This window comes from Arvicanthis niloticus, chromosome 15 (assembly GCF_011762505.2).
Source record: "Arvicanthis niloticus isolate mArvNil1 chromosome 15, mArvNil1.pat.X, whole genome shotgun sequence".
Classification (NCBI taxonomy): domain Eukaryota; kingdom Metazoa; phylum Chordata; class Mammalia; order Rodentia; family Muridae; genus Arvicanthis; species Arvicanthis niloticus.
The window spans coordinates 39,317,871-39,331,863 of record NC_047672.1 but is presented as its reverse complement, the minus strand read 5'-3'; the positions used below and the strand labels follow the sequence as shown (position 1 = coordinate 39,331,863).

General features: G+C 40.6%; 1 protein-coding gene across 2 annotated transcripts in view; it reads right to left on the bottom strand.

Annotated features, from left to right (window-relative positions):
- Positions 1–771: 771 nt before the first annotated feature.
- Aass (aminoadipate-semialdehyde synthase) overlaps positions 772–13,993 on the bottom strand; it is a 54,198-nt gene continuing 40,976 nt past the window's right edge. For both annotated transcript variants that reach the window (XM_034519755.2, XM_076913654.1), the window contains exons 19-24: positions 8,205–8,372; positions 6,478–6,573; positions 5,119–5,234; positions 4,522–4,610; positions 3,883–4,059; positions 772–1,074 (exon numbers count right to left, since the gene is read on the bottom strand). In XM_034519755.2, coding sequence (XP_034375646.1) covers positions 956–1,074; positions 3,883–4,059; positions 4,522–4,610; positions 5,119–5,234; positions 6,478–6,573; positions 8,205–8,372 — 765 coding nt within the window. In that variant the 3' untranslated portion in view covers positions 772–955. The remainder of the gene's footprint in view (positions 1,075–3,882; positions 4,060–4,521; positions 4,611–5,118; positions 5,235–6,477; positions 6,574–8,204; positions 8,373–13,993) is intronic.

Below are 13,993 nucleotides of genomic sequence, written 5' to 3'. Positions count from 1 at the left end.
ATAAACACTTTTGGCTCACTCATTTATACTTTATGGAAAGACAGTTTCTTCAGGTTATTCTTGAATCTGCATTGTTTTCTGAATTCATGAATCCAGATGTTGTTTTGTATTATTTTGACTATGTTCTTAGATTTTCCGTGCAATTTTTGAAGATTCTATGCAAATAGAGTTTATTTTCCAGTGTATACGTTTCTTTTCTTTTCCTAATTGCCCTGGCCCAATCCTGCCATACAGGTTGAATCAATAGGGCAAGTGATAACATACTTGTGCTCTTTGGTGAAAACCATTCAGTATTTTCCCATTAAGTATGATATAAATTATGGGTTTTTCATAGCTATCTTTTACAAGGGTATTCCTTTCCATTCTTGTTTTGCTATATGTTTTGTTATAGTTATATTATTTAATTTTGTTTCTATTATATGGAAGGGTGTTAAAGATTTTCCAGGAGGACTGAATTTATTGCATCAACTCTATTTTCCAAAAATTCAAGAGAAAATGATTTTCCAAACAATTTTACTAAATAAATCATAACTTTACAAAAGGCATGAGACAGTACTTTTGCAATTGTTTTTCAATACACCAGTCTAAAAGGTATGTAGCAGAATCAATTTGAAAAATACAAAAATATAACTACATAAAGTGACTTTTTCTGGAAAAAGAAATAGTACAACCGTATTTGCTGATGATATGTTCTCAGGAAAAGAGAAGCACAATAAATTAACAAACTATGATCGTCATCACCTTTACATACACACAAAAAGTAGACAGGAGACTTATTAAAGGTTTCTGTAATGCCTCGAATCTTCTACTCCAAAAGCTTTACTAAAATAGAAATCTGAGTTTCAAAAACACCATTGCATGAACTTACTCAAAACATATTGTGCTTCCCGCTTTAGCAATCATGTTTGTCATACACAAGGTAATATCTGTGATGCCTAGGAAAACAAATCTCCACTCATAGCTTGATTGTGCTCTGTGTGTTAAATACAATGCCTTCTGCTTTAATCCGCTCCAATATTGGCCCATAGATCTCTTTTGTAAATGGCCCCATTAGGCCTTTGGCTTCAATTTCACCTAAAAGAAAATAAATTTTTGATATTTGACTTAAAGCTGATGTTAAAGGTCTAATTCTATGGCAAGAGTCCTACCCCAGGGCCAAACAGTACTGTATTGCAGAGAAATGCTGTTCAATCTATATATGATCATAAAGGGAGAACATGGAGAATTAAAATGTGAAATCCTTTAAAGAAAATCTCAACTTAGACTCAGAGAGGCTAAGTAACGAGGAGGGCTCAAGGAAGAAGGGGCACATGCATCTCCCTGGGAATGGGAAATAGAACAGATTTCAGGGGTGGAGTGGAGCAAGCTGAGGTGAGAACAGGAGGGATCAGGTGTGGGAGGGAAGGAAGAAGAGAGTACAGGGACAGATTACTGTAATAAGGGGCAGGGCATTTGGGAGACTATAATGGAAACCTAATATAATGGAAATTCCCTCGATCTACAAATGGCCCTAGTAAAGCTCCTAGTAATGGGAGATACAAAGCCTGGACTGGCCATCTTCTGTAGCCAGGCAAGGCTTCTAGTAGTAGGACTGTGACACCAACCCAGCCACAAAACTTTCGACCTACAGTTTGTTGTGCCTACAAAATGTGATGGGGCAAAGGTGGTGCAGAACTTGTAGGAATGGCCAACCCATGACTGGTCTAACTTGAGAGCCATGCCACAAGAGGGAGCCCATGCCTGACACTGCCTGGAAGACCAGGAACCAAAAAACGGGATAGCCCAGAGACTTAGGATAGACCTAAACATGACTGGAAAGAATGTCAACAAAATAATGCCTAATGAAATTCTGCTATATTCATGGATTGATGCCTAGCTCAATGATCATCAGAGAAACATCAATCAGCAACTAATGGAAGCACATGAAGAGACCCACAGCCAAACATTAGCTAGAGCTTGGGGAACCCCACAGAAGAGGGGGAGGAAGGAGTTTAGGAACAAGAGAGGTTGAAAGTACTACCAGAATATAGAATCAACTAAGCAGGGCTTATAGAGGCTCATAGCTACTGAAGCAAAAATCACAGAACTTGCATAGGTCTATGTTAGGTCTTCTGCCTATTTGTTATGGTTGTATAGCTTAGTGTTCTTATGAGACTCCTAACAGTTTGAATAGGGGAGTTTCTGACTCCTTTGCCTGCTCTTGAGACCTCTTTTTCTTCTCCTGTGTTGCCGTATCCATTTAAGATGAGGGTTTGTATCTAGTCTTATCACACCCCGTTATTCCATGTTCAGTTGATATCCCTGGGAGGCCTGCTTTTTTTTTTTTTTTTTTTTTTTTTTTTTAGGAAAAGGAAGAGTGGATCTCTAGGAGAGAGGAGAGGAGAAGACAAGTGTGGAGGCGGGGAAACTGCAGTTGGGATGTAATATATGAAAGAAGAATAAAGAAATAAAAAAAGAAAAGAAAAAGGGGAAAATGGTTGGCTTTAAGGTTGTCAACTTTGTTAATGGTGCAAAACACTAAAAATAGATTATACTTAGAATTTGGGCTTTGACCAAGCTAGTGATATGCTTTATGACACTATGCCATGGTGCCAGGAGGAATCAGGGAGTCACAGGTACCAATCAACCACCCTAGCTGCAAGTTTAGGGCTGGTCACTGTGTCTGAGGTAGAGACCTGGCTGGGTCTGTCTGTAATCTATTTGAGATAGGCATGAAAAAGTTAGGTAAGTTGTGTTTTGGTGTCCAAAACTCTTGATACTCTGGGCAGCTGTGTTGGCCAGGCCAGTGCTCAAGGAGGGGCTCTGTGAACACACTTTGCTATGGACTCTGCATGGTTGAATGGGTTGTGGGGAGAGATAGTGACAGACAGACAGACAGACAGACAGACAAACAGATACATAAATAGTGAGAGAGAGTGTGAGAGAGTGAGTGAGCAAGAGAGATATTGAAAGATGGAGAGAATGAAGAAATGAAATTGTTCCTAAATCTGTAGAGACTGTCATTTCTTGGATATTATAAGTCATGAATTGTGAGAATGTGAGCAAGGTGTAGCTGTGATGAGGCTCTGTACACCACACTGAACGGCTAGAAATTTATGTAGAGTTCTTCCAGTTCTTTATTCAAAACACAGATGGCTTGGTGTGTGTGTGTGTGTGTGTGTGTGTGTGTGTGTGTGTGTGTGTGTGTGTGTGTGGTTGAGAATGCATATATTTTGCTATCCACTCCTCTCTGCCATGAAGGTAAGTGGACCTAGGGCCTATAGCTTGCTGGCTGTGCAATCTGGTTGTCATTCTGCCAAGTGACTTGGGAAGTCAAAGGTTGGAGTTTATTATTTACTGGAGGTATTTCCCCAATCTTCTAGAAAAAAACATACATCTTATCACAATTCTCGTATTCACTGAACGTAAGTTGCCTTAAATCTAAGATGCATAAACCACAGACTGATGATGACCTACAAGTGAACATCCTCTTCTAATTCAGAACAACCACTCTAAATATACAAATAAAAAACAGAAGTAAGGGAGTCACCCTTCCCAGCAGACCCTCTGTGTAGTGGCAGCTTTCTATGCTGTTTCATTAAAAGGTCGCAACAAGCCCGAGTTTGGAATGACACAACCCGCGTTCAGTGTGAGGAAACCTTGGCCCATAGGTGTTAGGCCACATCTATTCCACTATTCCAAGGTCCTGTGACTGAGTTGGATGAAAATTTAGTCTCACACCAGAGCCTGTGCTCTTTCCTCACCATAGTGTGGCCCTCAGCCAGGTATCCTCTAATAAAAATAATAATAATAAATGAGATGGTTCATTTTCATTATAGCAGGCACTGAGTGGCTTGAAGGTAAAGCGGAGCCAGGCTCAGGCCTGGTACCAATGGAACTTACCATCAAGCAACATTTTGGCTGCCATGGCTGTCGGTAACCCCACAGTTTTAGCCATTGCCGAGAAGCCATTGAAGTCTCCATAAACCACAAGATCAATGGTCTTATTTTCTAAATGTCCAGATGGATGTCTAATGCCAAAGGTGTCCCTCATCACAATCATATCCTTTTCTTCAGGGCCTCAAAAATAAATACAGATGTCTTAAATCATTGTTATAGCTCAACTATAATTGTCCTTCACCTCTTCCACCCTTCTAGTTTCTCTACCCAATTACATATTCTCATTAGATAACTATGTGTGATGCTTTTCACCCAAAGACCAAGTGAAAACCTCAAGGGAATGGTAATTTGGACTGTATCCCTTTCTCAGTACCAAATAATCTGGTTGGCTTGACAAGGGCATTGCTCTGGCAGACAGACACTTGTTTTGATATTTATTTGATAAATTAGATATAAAACTCTTTTTTTTATTATTTCTTCCCAGCAGCTCCTGAATTCACTATTTCCTAAGAATTTTTCTATCATTGCCTCTTCTCACACTTCTCCTTCGTACTGCATGACTGCCGCTCTCGAAAACGATCCTTTGGCCAAACTTTCCTATGATTCTTCCTCAGCCATGTCTAGAAAAAACACTTGACCTACCATAGGAGAGTTTTGAGACCAAGTGCTTGGAGAACGCATCCACAATGGACTCTGCCTGAGGAACTTGCTCATCCCCCAGTAAGCCCAACCTGAAAAGCACAAGGGTTGCTGTTAGTTAGTGCACAGCCTATGCATGTTCTTTATTTGCTTCGGGCTCCCTGAGACACTGCTCCTTAGGGCAGAGCAAAGATGATATATTAACAGCTCATTCATGATTACCTGACAGATTAGTTAGTTGTCTTACATTAAGTATACCATAGTCACATAAATGAATATTCTGCAGCCGCAGAAAATCAAAAAAAAAAAAAAAATCCCACTTGATCCAGAAACAGAGTGACAAAATGCTTTAAAATAAACATTTTCCAGATCATAATTTCCAGCAGGGTTCTTCCCTATCTACTTTTTTAAACCGAACATAAACACAATAAATTATAATCTATCAGGCCAATGAATGGCCATGAATCAGTCAATAAACAGCTAATTATTCAAAGACAAATGCAAAGCGTGTAGTCTGTCATGGCCTTTCTTTGGCCAGAAATGACTGTCATTAATCATTGGTCCAATATGTCTTGATCTAAATAGAAATATGGTACTTACCATTCAGCAGCTTCCAGCTGGGTATTGTCCCCTCCCAATTTTGTAAACACAACTTCCTTAAGCTTCTCACATGAGGAGGAGCGGGAAATTCCAACTAGGTCACAAAGGAGCTGTTTCTGATAGAAAAATAAAAATGAAAAGTCTAAGTAAATACTTGTAAAACATTAGTTATCGGAGAAATAAACCAACTAAGATAAGGCATCAAGTATACCTCAAAAGTTTGTTAGAAATAAGTAAAATAGAAAATTAAGACATACATCACACACACACACACACACACACACACACACACATGCAAGAATATCTACACATCACAAATGCATGGGTTTCCATAACAATAAAAAAAAAACTCAATAGATGCTTAATGCAAACAAGGAGAAACGCTAATCCATTTCCTGGTCATGTATTTTCCCCAACACTTTTCCACTCACACTCTCATCCCACACTCCTACCCCTGTACTCTATAGCAATCAATGTGAAGCAGGTTAAAGTGCAAGAGGTTTAGTGCTGTGGTTGCCAGTAGCAACCAGAGTTCTTTCTTAGCTTCAATAGATGAGAAAGATCTCACAGGGAATTAAGTTTCAAAGGAACACTTAAAAGAGTGGCCCTGGATTTTTCTTATTTCTAAACAAAAAATTTTCCAGGGTCCCCGAAGGAAGCTATGGTCTAGATCAGAAGTCGACCAGTTGGTTCATCAGCTCAGTGTGGCTCATTTCCTGCTTTTTAAAAAAATTAAGTTCACTGGAAGTTGTACCTACAGTGCTTATGCACTGTCTATGCCAGTACCAGATTATTCTGCAGAGACTGCTTGGCCCATGAAGTCTAAAATGTTTACTATCTGATGTTGTGCAACAAGCTTGTTGCTCGTGTTCTGGATTCTAACTGCATCTTGGGATGACCCAGGAGGAGTACACTGCTTCCTAGGATTTAGGCATGAGACAGAAATGCCTAAAGCTCGGTAACAAACTTATTACTCAAGGCCATAAATAGCACAGTGAGAGGACTCACAAGATTCATACCAGCATCCTCTTAAATATCACACTCAATAGGTCCAAATGACATGGCACCACCTACACAACTGGAAAATTTCAGAGTCCAAAGCAAAGAGTGAAGGCATCTTCTCTATTGCTCAGGGAGTTATCCTGGGGAGTAAGTGAATACAGAAACAGGCCGGGTACTTTAGCCCATTGCTTTCTCTATTCATCCAAAGCACTGAAGGGGGAGGAGATAGTCATGAGAACTCATCAACATATACCAGCTAGAGAAGGGATGCCTTGGCCCAGTGCAAAACAAAGCTATAGATCTGGCCATCTCAGAAGGTGTGTGAAGCAGACAGCACAGAATTCTGGAGCTACTCACCCAGGTGAGAGGGTTGGCCTCAGGTCTGAGGGCAGGATATGCTTCTCTGTTGATGAGTCCCAACTTCACAAATCCATTCAAAGCTTTGGAGTATCCCTGAAGCAAGAATTAATAAGCAGAAAATGAGTATTTTTCCCTTCGAAGACAAATGAATTTTTGCTCTCCCTTCTTTTTCCTTGAAGAGGGAATCTGCCTTTACAACTAATTAAAAAAAATGTTGGTGGGGGAGGGCTTTTATCTTTATAACTTATTTGGTAATAATCTTCATTGCTGAAATGGGATCAATATTAACCGTTGTCATGATGATTCAACTGGTTTACATAAAAGACTTTTTTTTATTTTCTCAGAACTATATTGTGTGGTATGTTCTGGCAGCATAAGGGCTAATTTCCTGGTGGATGATATAATGTGATTTAACAGAATATTATTTAATAGAACAGTCAGATTTAATCTTTCTTTATTACAACATATTGTTTTTAAACACTAAGGATCACATACAGGGCCTCATTCATGCTAGGAAAGTACTCTATCGACTTAGTTCTATTTTACTTTTGTGTGAAGGAAGGAACAATCATTCACACCCCCAAGGCAGAGAACCCACCCTACAATGAAGATCTGGGTACGGAAGAAAAGAAGAGTGTCATGCTCTATAATCTGGTTCTCTTATTTTGAACATACTTATAACTTCTCAACTGTGATCACGTTAAGTCCCTATTTTATGGTTAGGAAAACATTTCAAACTTGTTTTTTGAGAAGTCTGTTTAACCTTTTCATTGCTCCCAGCCTCAGTTCATGTGTTTTAAATGATGTGAATTTCATCCTAAGCTCTCAAGACATACAACAGAGGATACTGACCTCAGAAATAAACTCCAACTAACAAGACAAAATGTATGCTTTTAGCTATTAGAGAAAGACGCAGTTTGCCATTTAATCTAGATTTGAACCTTATTAGGGCCATACCAGGAAGATGGTAGCTGTCTGCTATTGCACAAAACCCAAGAGTTGCACAACTCTTACAAGACCAAGAACCTAAGTACTCAGCTGTATAGAAAGCTAGCTATCCTCCTACCTGCTCCCATTCCTTAAAGGGTCAATACAATAAAATCACTATTGTGAGTTAGGCCCCTAATACATTTAATAAAAAAATTTTTTTAACCAGTGAACTATGATGGGAAAGAGTGTGTCATAGCTGTACAGGGCTTTGAGAATATGAGCATATTCTCACTTTAGTGTTCACCCCCAAACAAGAGAGTTGTTATTGCATCCCTCCACAGCTCATAAAACATTGCAGAAGAGAGAGAAAAAGGAATATAGAAGCTGGAGGACAGGGAGATGGGAAGAGACTCCCTAAGGGATAATCCCAATCCCAATCCCGGGACCACACAAATAACCCTGATTAAACTAAATGGGTCGTTACACAAAAATCAAGTCATAAATCTTGGAAAGTGACAGGTATGGAAAGGGATGGGTGGGTGGGGATTAGGGAGGATAAGAAAGGATTACAGTAAAAAAAAAAAAAAATACTACAGAAAGAGCAGCAACCAGAAAAAAAAAATGTAACCAGAATAAATTGTATAAAAGCATGAACTTGTCAAGCAACTAACTTAATAGAGATTTCCAAATAAAGACAGCCTCCAACTTGGTTTCTCATTTTAACTACTAAAAAAAAGTAAGCAAATACACTACTTATATCAAAACTAGCAATGTGTTTAAAATACAGCACTTACCTTATATCTCAGTGTTCCCCTCAACAACGTATGGGCAGATGAAATTCCATAAATTTCAGCATATTTTATGCTATCTCTGTTAGGATACCCTTCCAAGTTTAGGCCTGGGAAGTAATCCATGGGTGTGACAGAGTTGAGAAAAGAGACTCCCCCTGTCACATTCACAACCTGAGGAAGATTGAAAAAATAGCTAGGGTTCATAACAGTTTGTTTCCTCTGGCTTATCTGCATTAATTATACAAAAGAAACTAACCAAACAGAGCTTTGGAAATGTTAACAAAAAACTACAATTGATACTTAGCATGCCATTAGCCAGACTGCTCCTCTTGGAATATCTTACTGGGCTCCCCCACCCAAAACTTTCAAATTCTAATACACTTTTATTTTCTAAACAGAAGTCTTATTTTCAATTGGCTCTTGCTCCTAGTTAAAATAGTATCATTTTGTCTGCTTTAGGCTGATTGGCTGACTGGTTGGTTGGTTGGTTGGTTGGTTGGTTGGTTGGTTGGCTGATTGGTTGGCTGATTGGCTGGTTGGCTGGTTGGCTGGTTGGCTGGTTGGCTGGTTGGCTGGTTGGCTGGTTGGCTGGTTGGCTGGTTGGCTGGTTGGCTGGTTGGCTGGTTGGCTGGTTGGCTGGTTGGCTGGTTGGCTGGTTGGCTGGTTGGCTGGTTGGCTGGTTGGCTGGTTGGCTGGTTGGCTGGTTGGCTGGTTGGCTGGTTGGCTGGTTGGCTGGTTGGCTGGTTGGCTGGTTGGCTGGTTGGCTGGTTGGCTGGTTGGCTGGTTGGCTGGTTGGCTGGTTGGCTGGTTGGCTGGTTGGCTGGTTGGCTGGTTGGCTGGTTGGCTGGTTGGCTGGTTGGCTGGTTGGCTGGTTGGCTGGTTGGCTGGTTGGCTGGTTGGCTGGTTGGCTGGTTGGCTGGTTGGCTGGTTGGCTGGTTGGCTGGTTGGCTGGTTGGCTGGTTGGCTGGTTGGCTGGTTCGTTGGTTCGTTGGTTCGTTGGTTCGTTGGTTCGTTGGTTCATTGGTTGGTGGGTTGGTGGGTTGGTGGGTTGTGTGCTTTTTTGGAATATAATCACATCAAGTGTGTGTTCAGTGGCTTGTGTGCTCTGCTAACAATGACAATATTCTTTCCTTTGGTCTCACATTTTTTTGGAATACATCATGCACTAGTCTTGTATTTTTCAGTTACCCAACTATCATTTACTGGCTATTATGTATGTGTCAGAGATCACACAAGTTGTAGAGAGAATAAGGAAAACAGTGAATGAGACAAAATTCACATCTATTCATTCTTTATTCATTGGGAGAAAAAAAATTACTGAATGTTCAGTAATCACCTGCATCTGCATAAAACTGAAGGCACAAGCTGGGAGGTGCTGAAGAGGCAGCAGAAAAAAGACCTTCCTTGACAACAGACAAAATGCCAAGACTACACAATAAAGCTCATATGCAAGATACCGCTGGTCAGAAGCTAAGCCTTGATTCTCCAGAGCCTCCTACCCTTCCCCAGAACACAAAGTACAATGAGGTACTATTTTGTCTTTAACTTTAAAGTATTACATTTCCTCTTAAGAGCTTGAAGTCTGTGGTTGTCCTTGAGATAATGAAAAACATTCTGGAATGATAAATTTAGGGCTGAGGCGGCTGTCTAACTGGACTTTGTCCTGGTGGAACAACTTGACCCTGTCTCTAAAGCTGCACAAACCAAGACTGGATGGGGGAGTAGCCAGAGTTCAGAGGGATTTTTCCCAGGGGAAGGTGGGTTAAATGTAATGATGCTTTGAATACATTTGTAGATGAGCTCACCTCTACCAAGGTGTGAGAGAGAAAATGGAAACTAATTTATATACAACTTAGGGGCCCAGAAAGAAAGGGCTACAGCCTACCCAGAGTGGGTGAAGTAAGATCTTTTCAGTTGCCAAGGTCACTTGCAGAGTACCTTCTAGAATACTTCAGGAAGAATCCAAAGAATGTGAAGAATGCTTGCTAATTTGCTCAGAGTCCCTGTGTTAAATTTCTAATAGGATTCTAGTTTTAAAGATAACCTAATAAAGAAGCCACAAGGTGGGTCTCCACATCCATCTTGCTTCTATAACCTAAGGCAATTCTATAGCCCTGCTTCTTTAATTGAAGATCAGGACAATTTTTTAAAGAAAATATCATGGCAGGGATTGTAGTAATAAACTATAATCTCAGTGTTTGGAAGGCTGAGACAGGAGGACAGGAGAATTGCTAAAAGTTTGAGGCAATCCTGAACTATGTACAAAGACTTTACATAATAAAAAAAAGAAAGAAAGAAAGAAAGTTACCAACCAAAAATCAGCAACATTCATTTAACTCTTGCAAATAAAATCAAATAACTTATACTGACTACCAAGTGATTTGTTTAGAAAAATTAACAGCCAATGGACCTGACAGTTAACAGTGTGGGGATAAGAAACCAGGGTTAAATGGACTCCCTAATAGCAGACAGACAGACAGAGAAGGCAAAACCAGGTAATACAGATTTCAAACTTCCAAGACAGCTAGCTAGTAACTTCCTCTCCAGGATGTTGGCTTCTTCATTACCCTCCTGACCTGAGACAAAAGCCAGGAAGCTTAAAACCTTGTGGATTTTTCTCCCCTATTGGCCCCTCCCTTCACGCAGAGACTGAATCTGGAACTGCCATGGTCTCTGCATACACGAACACCCACTTTGCAGACGATTTTTTTCAGGGCCTTGCTGCATGCATGGTTCCTCACCACTAAAAAAAAAGCCTTTCTTCACTGGGTGATTTTGTGTCTTGAGATTTTCTCTTCTATCACATACTACACTCCAGAGTTCTTCTGCCTTTTAATTCTTTAAGTGGCAAAGAAAATGAACTAATCAAAGACCTCTCCACAATAACGCCGCTCACCATTTGAAAACAGCAGACAATGTCCAGAGTCCTAGGCTCAAAAAATAAGCTTTGTCCAGTTCAATTATTATATTATGAACTTCAATGCATCTATCCTTTTTGCAGAGGACACGTGTTTCTCTTTGCTCAGACAATGCTTGCATCCCAGACCCACTCCCAGCAGAAGCACAGCTCATGACATGACTGTGATGGAAGGCTTCCCTAAGGCCAATTCTTTTTCATACAGGTACCCAACCAATGAGAATTACAGGCATCTATTTTAGAACAATTACTTAAATCCTCAAAATAAGTGATGAACCAGCCTGCCTTTGTCTTGGGCTTGAAAGGCATCGTATAATACAGACAAACGAGGTTATTCCTGTTTATGATTAAACTTCTATTTCTCAAGGCTTGGGCTTTGTCACATTTATAAATTTAACTACAAATGGTGCTGTACTGCCTGTTCTAGGAAATGGCAACCATGCCTTTGTTTCAAAAAGTTATTATAACCATCTTGAACTGTATGTTTGTTTCAAAAGCTTGTTGTGACCAGTTATCAGCTATGACTACCTTGTTATGATCACCTTGCGATCATGCCTTTTGTTTTGGGAGGTCATCATGACTAACTTATGGTTGGTATCAGGCTCAAACCCAGTGACACCACATCTAGGCGAACCCCACCCCCACCCCCACATCGTTGCCAAGGCAACTGCCATACATTCCCAGGATCCACCTGGCTACCTTACCTTTACCTGGGAGAGGCTATGTCACCGCCCACATAAAACAGGAAGAACCCCCTGACCTCGTTCTCTTCTTCCATCTTCTCCTTCCACTTCTCTCCCCCCACCCCACCCCACCACCTTTGCCCTATCTCCTGAATACTTCCCCCCTTGGAACCGTTTGGTCTGGTGTGGTCTGTTCTAAGCTGCACTCGGATATCTAACACTTATTGCTTATGTCCTGCTCCTATGACCCTACCACCAATTCTTTCTACCAAGTCCCTCATTTAGAAAATCCCTCCCCCCTTGACTATGAAAATCTTGTCTTCCTTTTATCTAATGCTGACCTCTTGAATCCTGCCTTAGGGGGAGGCAGCCCAGCCTGTGTCCATCAATAAAAAAAAAAAAAAAAAAAAAAAAAGCTTGTTTTTATTAATCAATTAAAAAGCTTTAATTAATTTGGCCATGGTGATTTGGGTCAGTTGGTCTCTCTCTCCTTTTTCCTGTTTTTGGGGTTAATGTAAGCTTCATCATTAAACTAATCAGAAATTTAGCATGGTAAATGTACAGGTTGTTGTTTACTAGGAACCCTCAGTCTTTCGGGTAACTTGTATGCTTACTTTTAATCCACGTTAATTACCCGCTCTTTTTTCAGAAGTATAAACAGACTGTGAGTCATACAGAGGCAGATTCAAGCCTACCTACCTAACACACTGCTTGTGTTCTTTCTACTGTAGTGCATGAGATTCTTGGTCTTGCCTCTTTCTCAATGTTTTTAAAAGGCCCCTGAGTACCGTCTTTGGAAAGCCAGGCTAGAGCGGCTATGGGCACAGGCAGCAACTGGACTCTTGATTTCTTAAAAAGGAGGAGGGGCCTCCTTTCTACATGTATGAATTTCCCACTTTCCAAGGCTGGGAACTGTACCACCATCTATTCAGGGATGGAAGTTAAGAGAAGACTAGTCACTGCTCCCAGACACAGGGGAGGAAGTCAGATTTTCTGGAAGTCAGAACAATATGAAAGACTAGAACTGACCACAAGAACATTGTACAGTGTGGTCTGCTCTCATTCACAGACCCTTTCTAATTACTAGAAAAGTTTAAGAATTTGACTGTAAGCCAGAGGCAGAGAAGTCACCTGTCTTCATCATTACAGGCCTGAGTTCTGTAAGGCCCATTTTGTGGCTGAGGGACACAGTGGCAGAGGAGATGGTGGCAGAGGGGACAGAAGGGCAAGACTATGAGAGACATTTTTAAGAAGTTTAACAATAAAGATTGGGGAACAGATCTATAGACTCAAATCACTGAAAATTCTCAGACACAGACAATCCAAGGATCTAAGTGTCAGACAGATTGAGTTCAGACAAAAGAATAGTGAACAAAGGCTGAAGTGGCCAGGAAACTCTACAAGAGAAAATCTGAACAAGACCTTGAAAAAGTATCATTTTAGCAGAGAAAAGAAAAAGCATCCTGTTTTCTCTTCAAATCCTCCAATGTCAGAAAGAAAAAAAAAAGGAAGAATGCCCTCCATTTTAAAAAGCGAGTTTTGGTGGGAAGAGGGAAGAGGGAAGGATGGGGAAGAATTCAAAGTTAACAAACACAAGTTCTGCAGCCAGAAAAAGACTTGTTTTTTTCCTAGGCTCTCTGAAGCACTAGGTTGTTTCTGCCGATAATATTTGCTCAATACTCCGGGAATGCCAATAAGTCTGCTGATAGGTAGATCGCAACCTACATGGCTTCATTAATTCACATTATAGGACTGCCGAAGAAACTTCTAGGCCTAGGGGGAATTAGGACACAGAAGAAAATGCTCTAGGCTCAGCCCAAGCCATGTATTCATAAAGCTTGAGTATGGCTCTCATCTCATCCCTTCATCTGAGGAAATAAAAGCAACATCTACACCCTTCCTCATCCTAGCGCATGCCCCTGAAATTCTCTGCTGGAGTAGCCATGTTTGACATGCTGTGATCTTCTTGTTACTAACTTACTTGTTCTCAAGTTAGATTGCTTCGTAAAAATCACTTGGAGAGATTTAAAAATTCACCAAAAGTTGAGGAAATTAAAATCTTCAGGAATGAGGTTTAGGTACTCTTTCTCTTCAAACTTTCATTACGGTTTAATGTGCAGCCACATCTGTCACTCATGCAGATCTCACAGACATGAGTGACCATGGATGACAGGAACATTCATCTTGTTTCT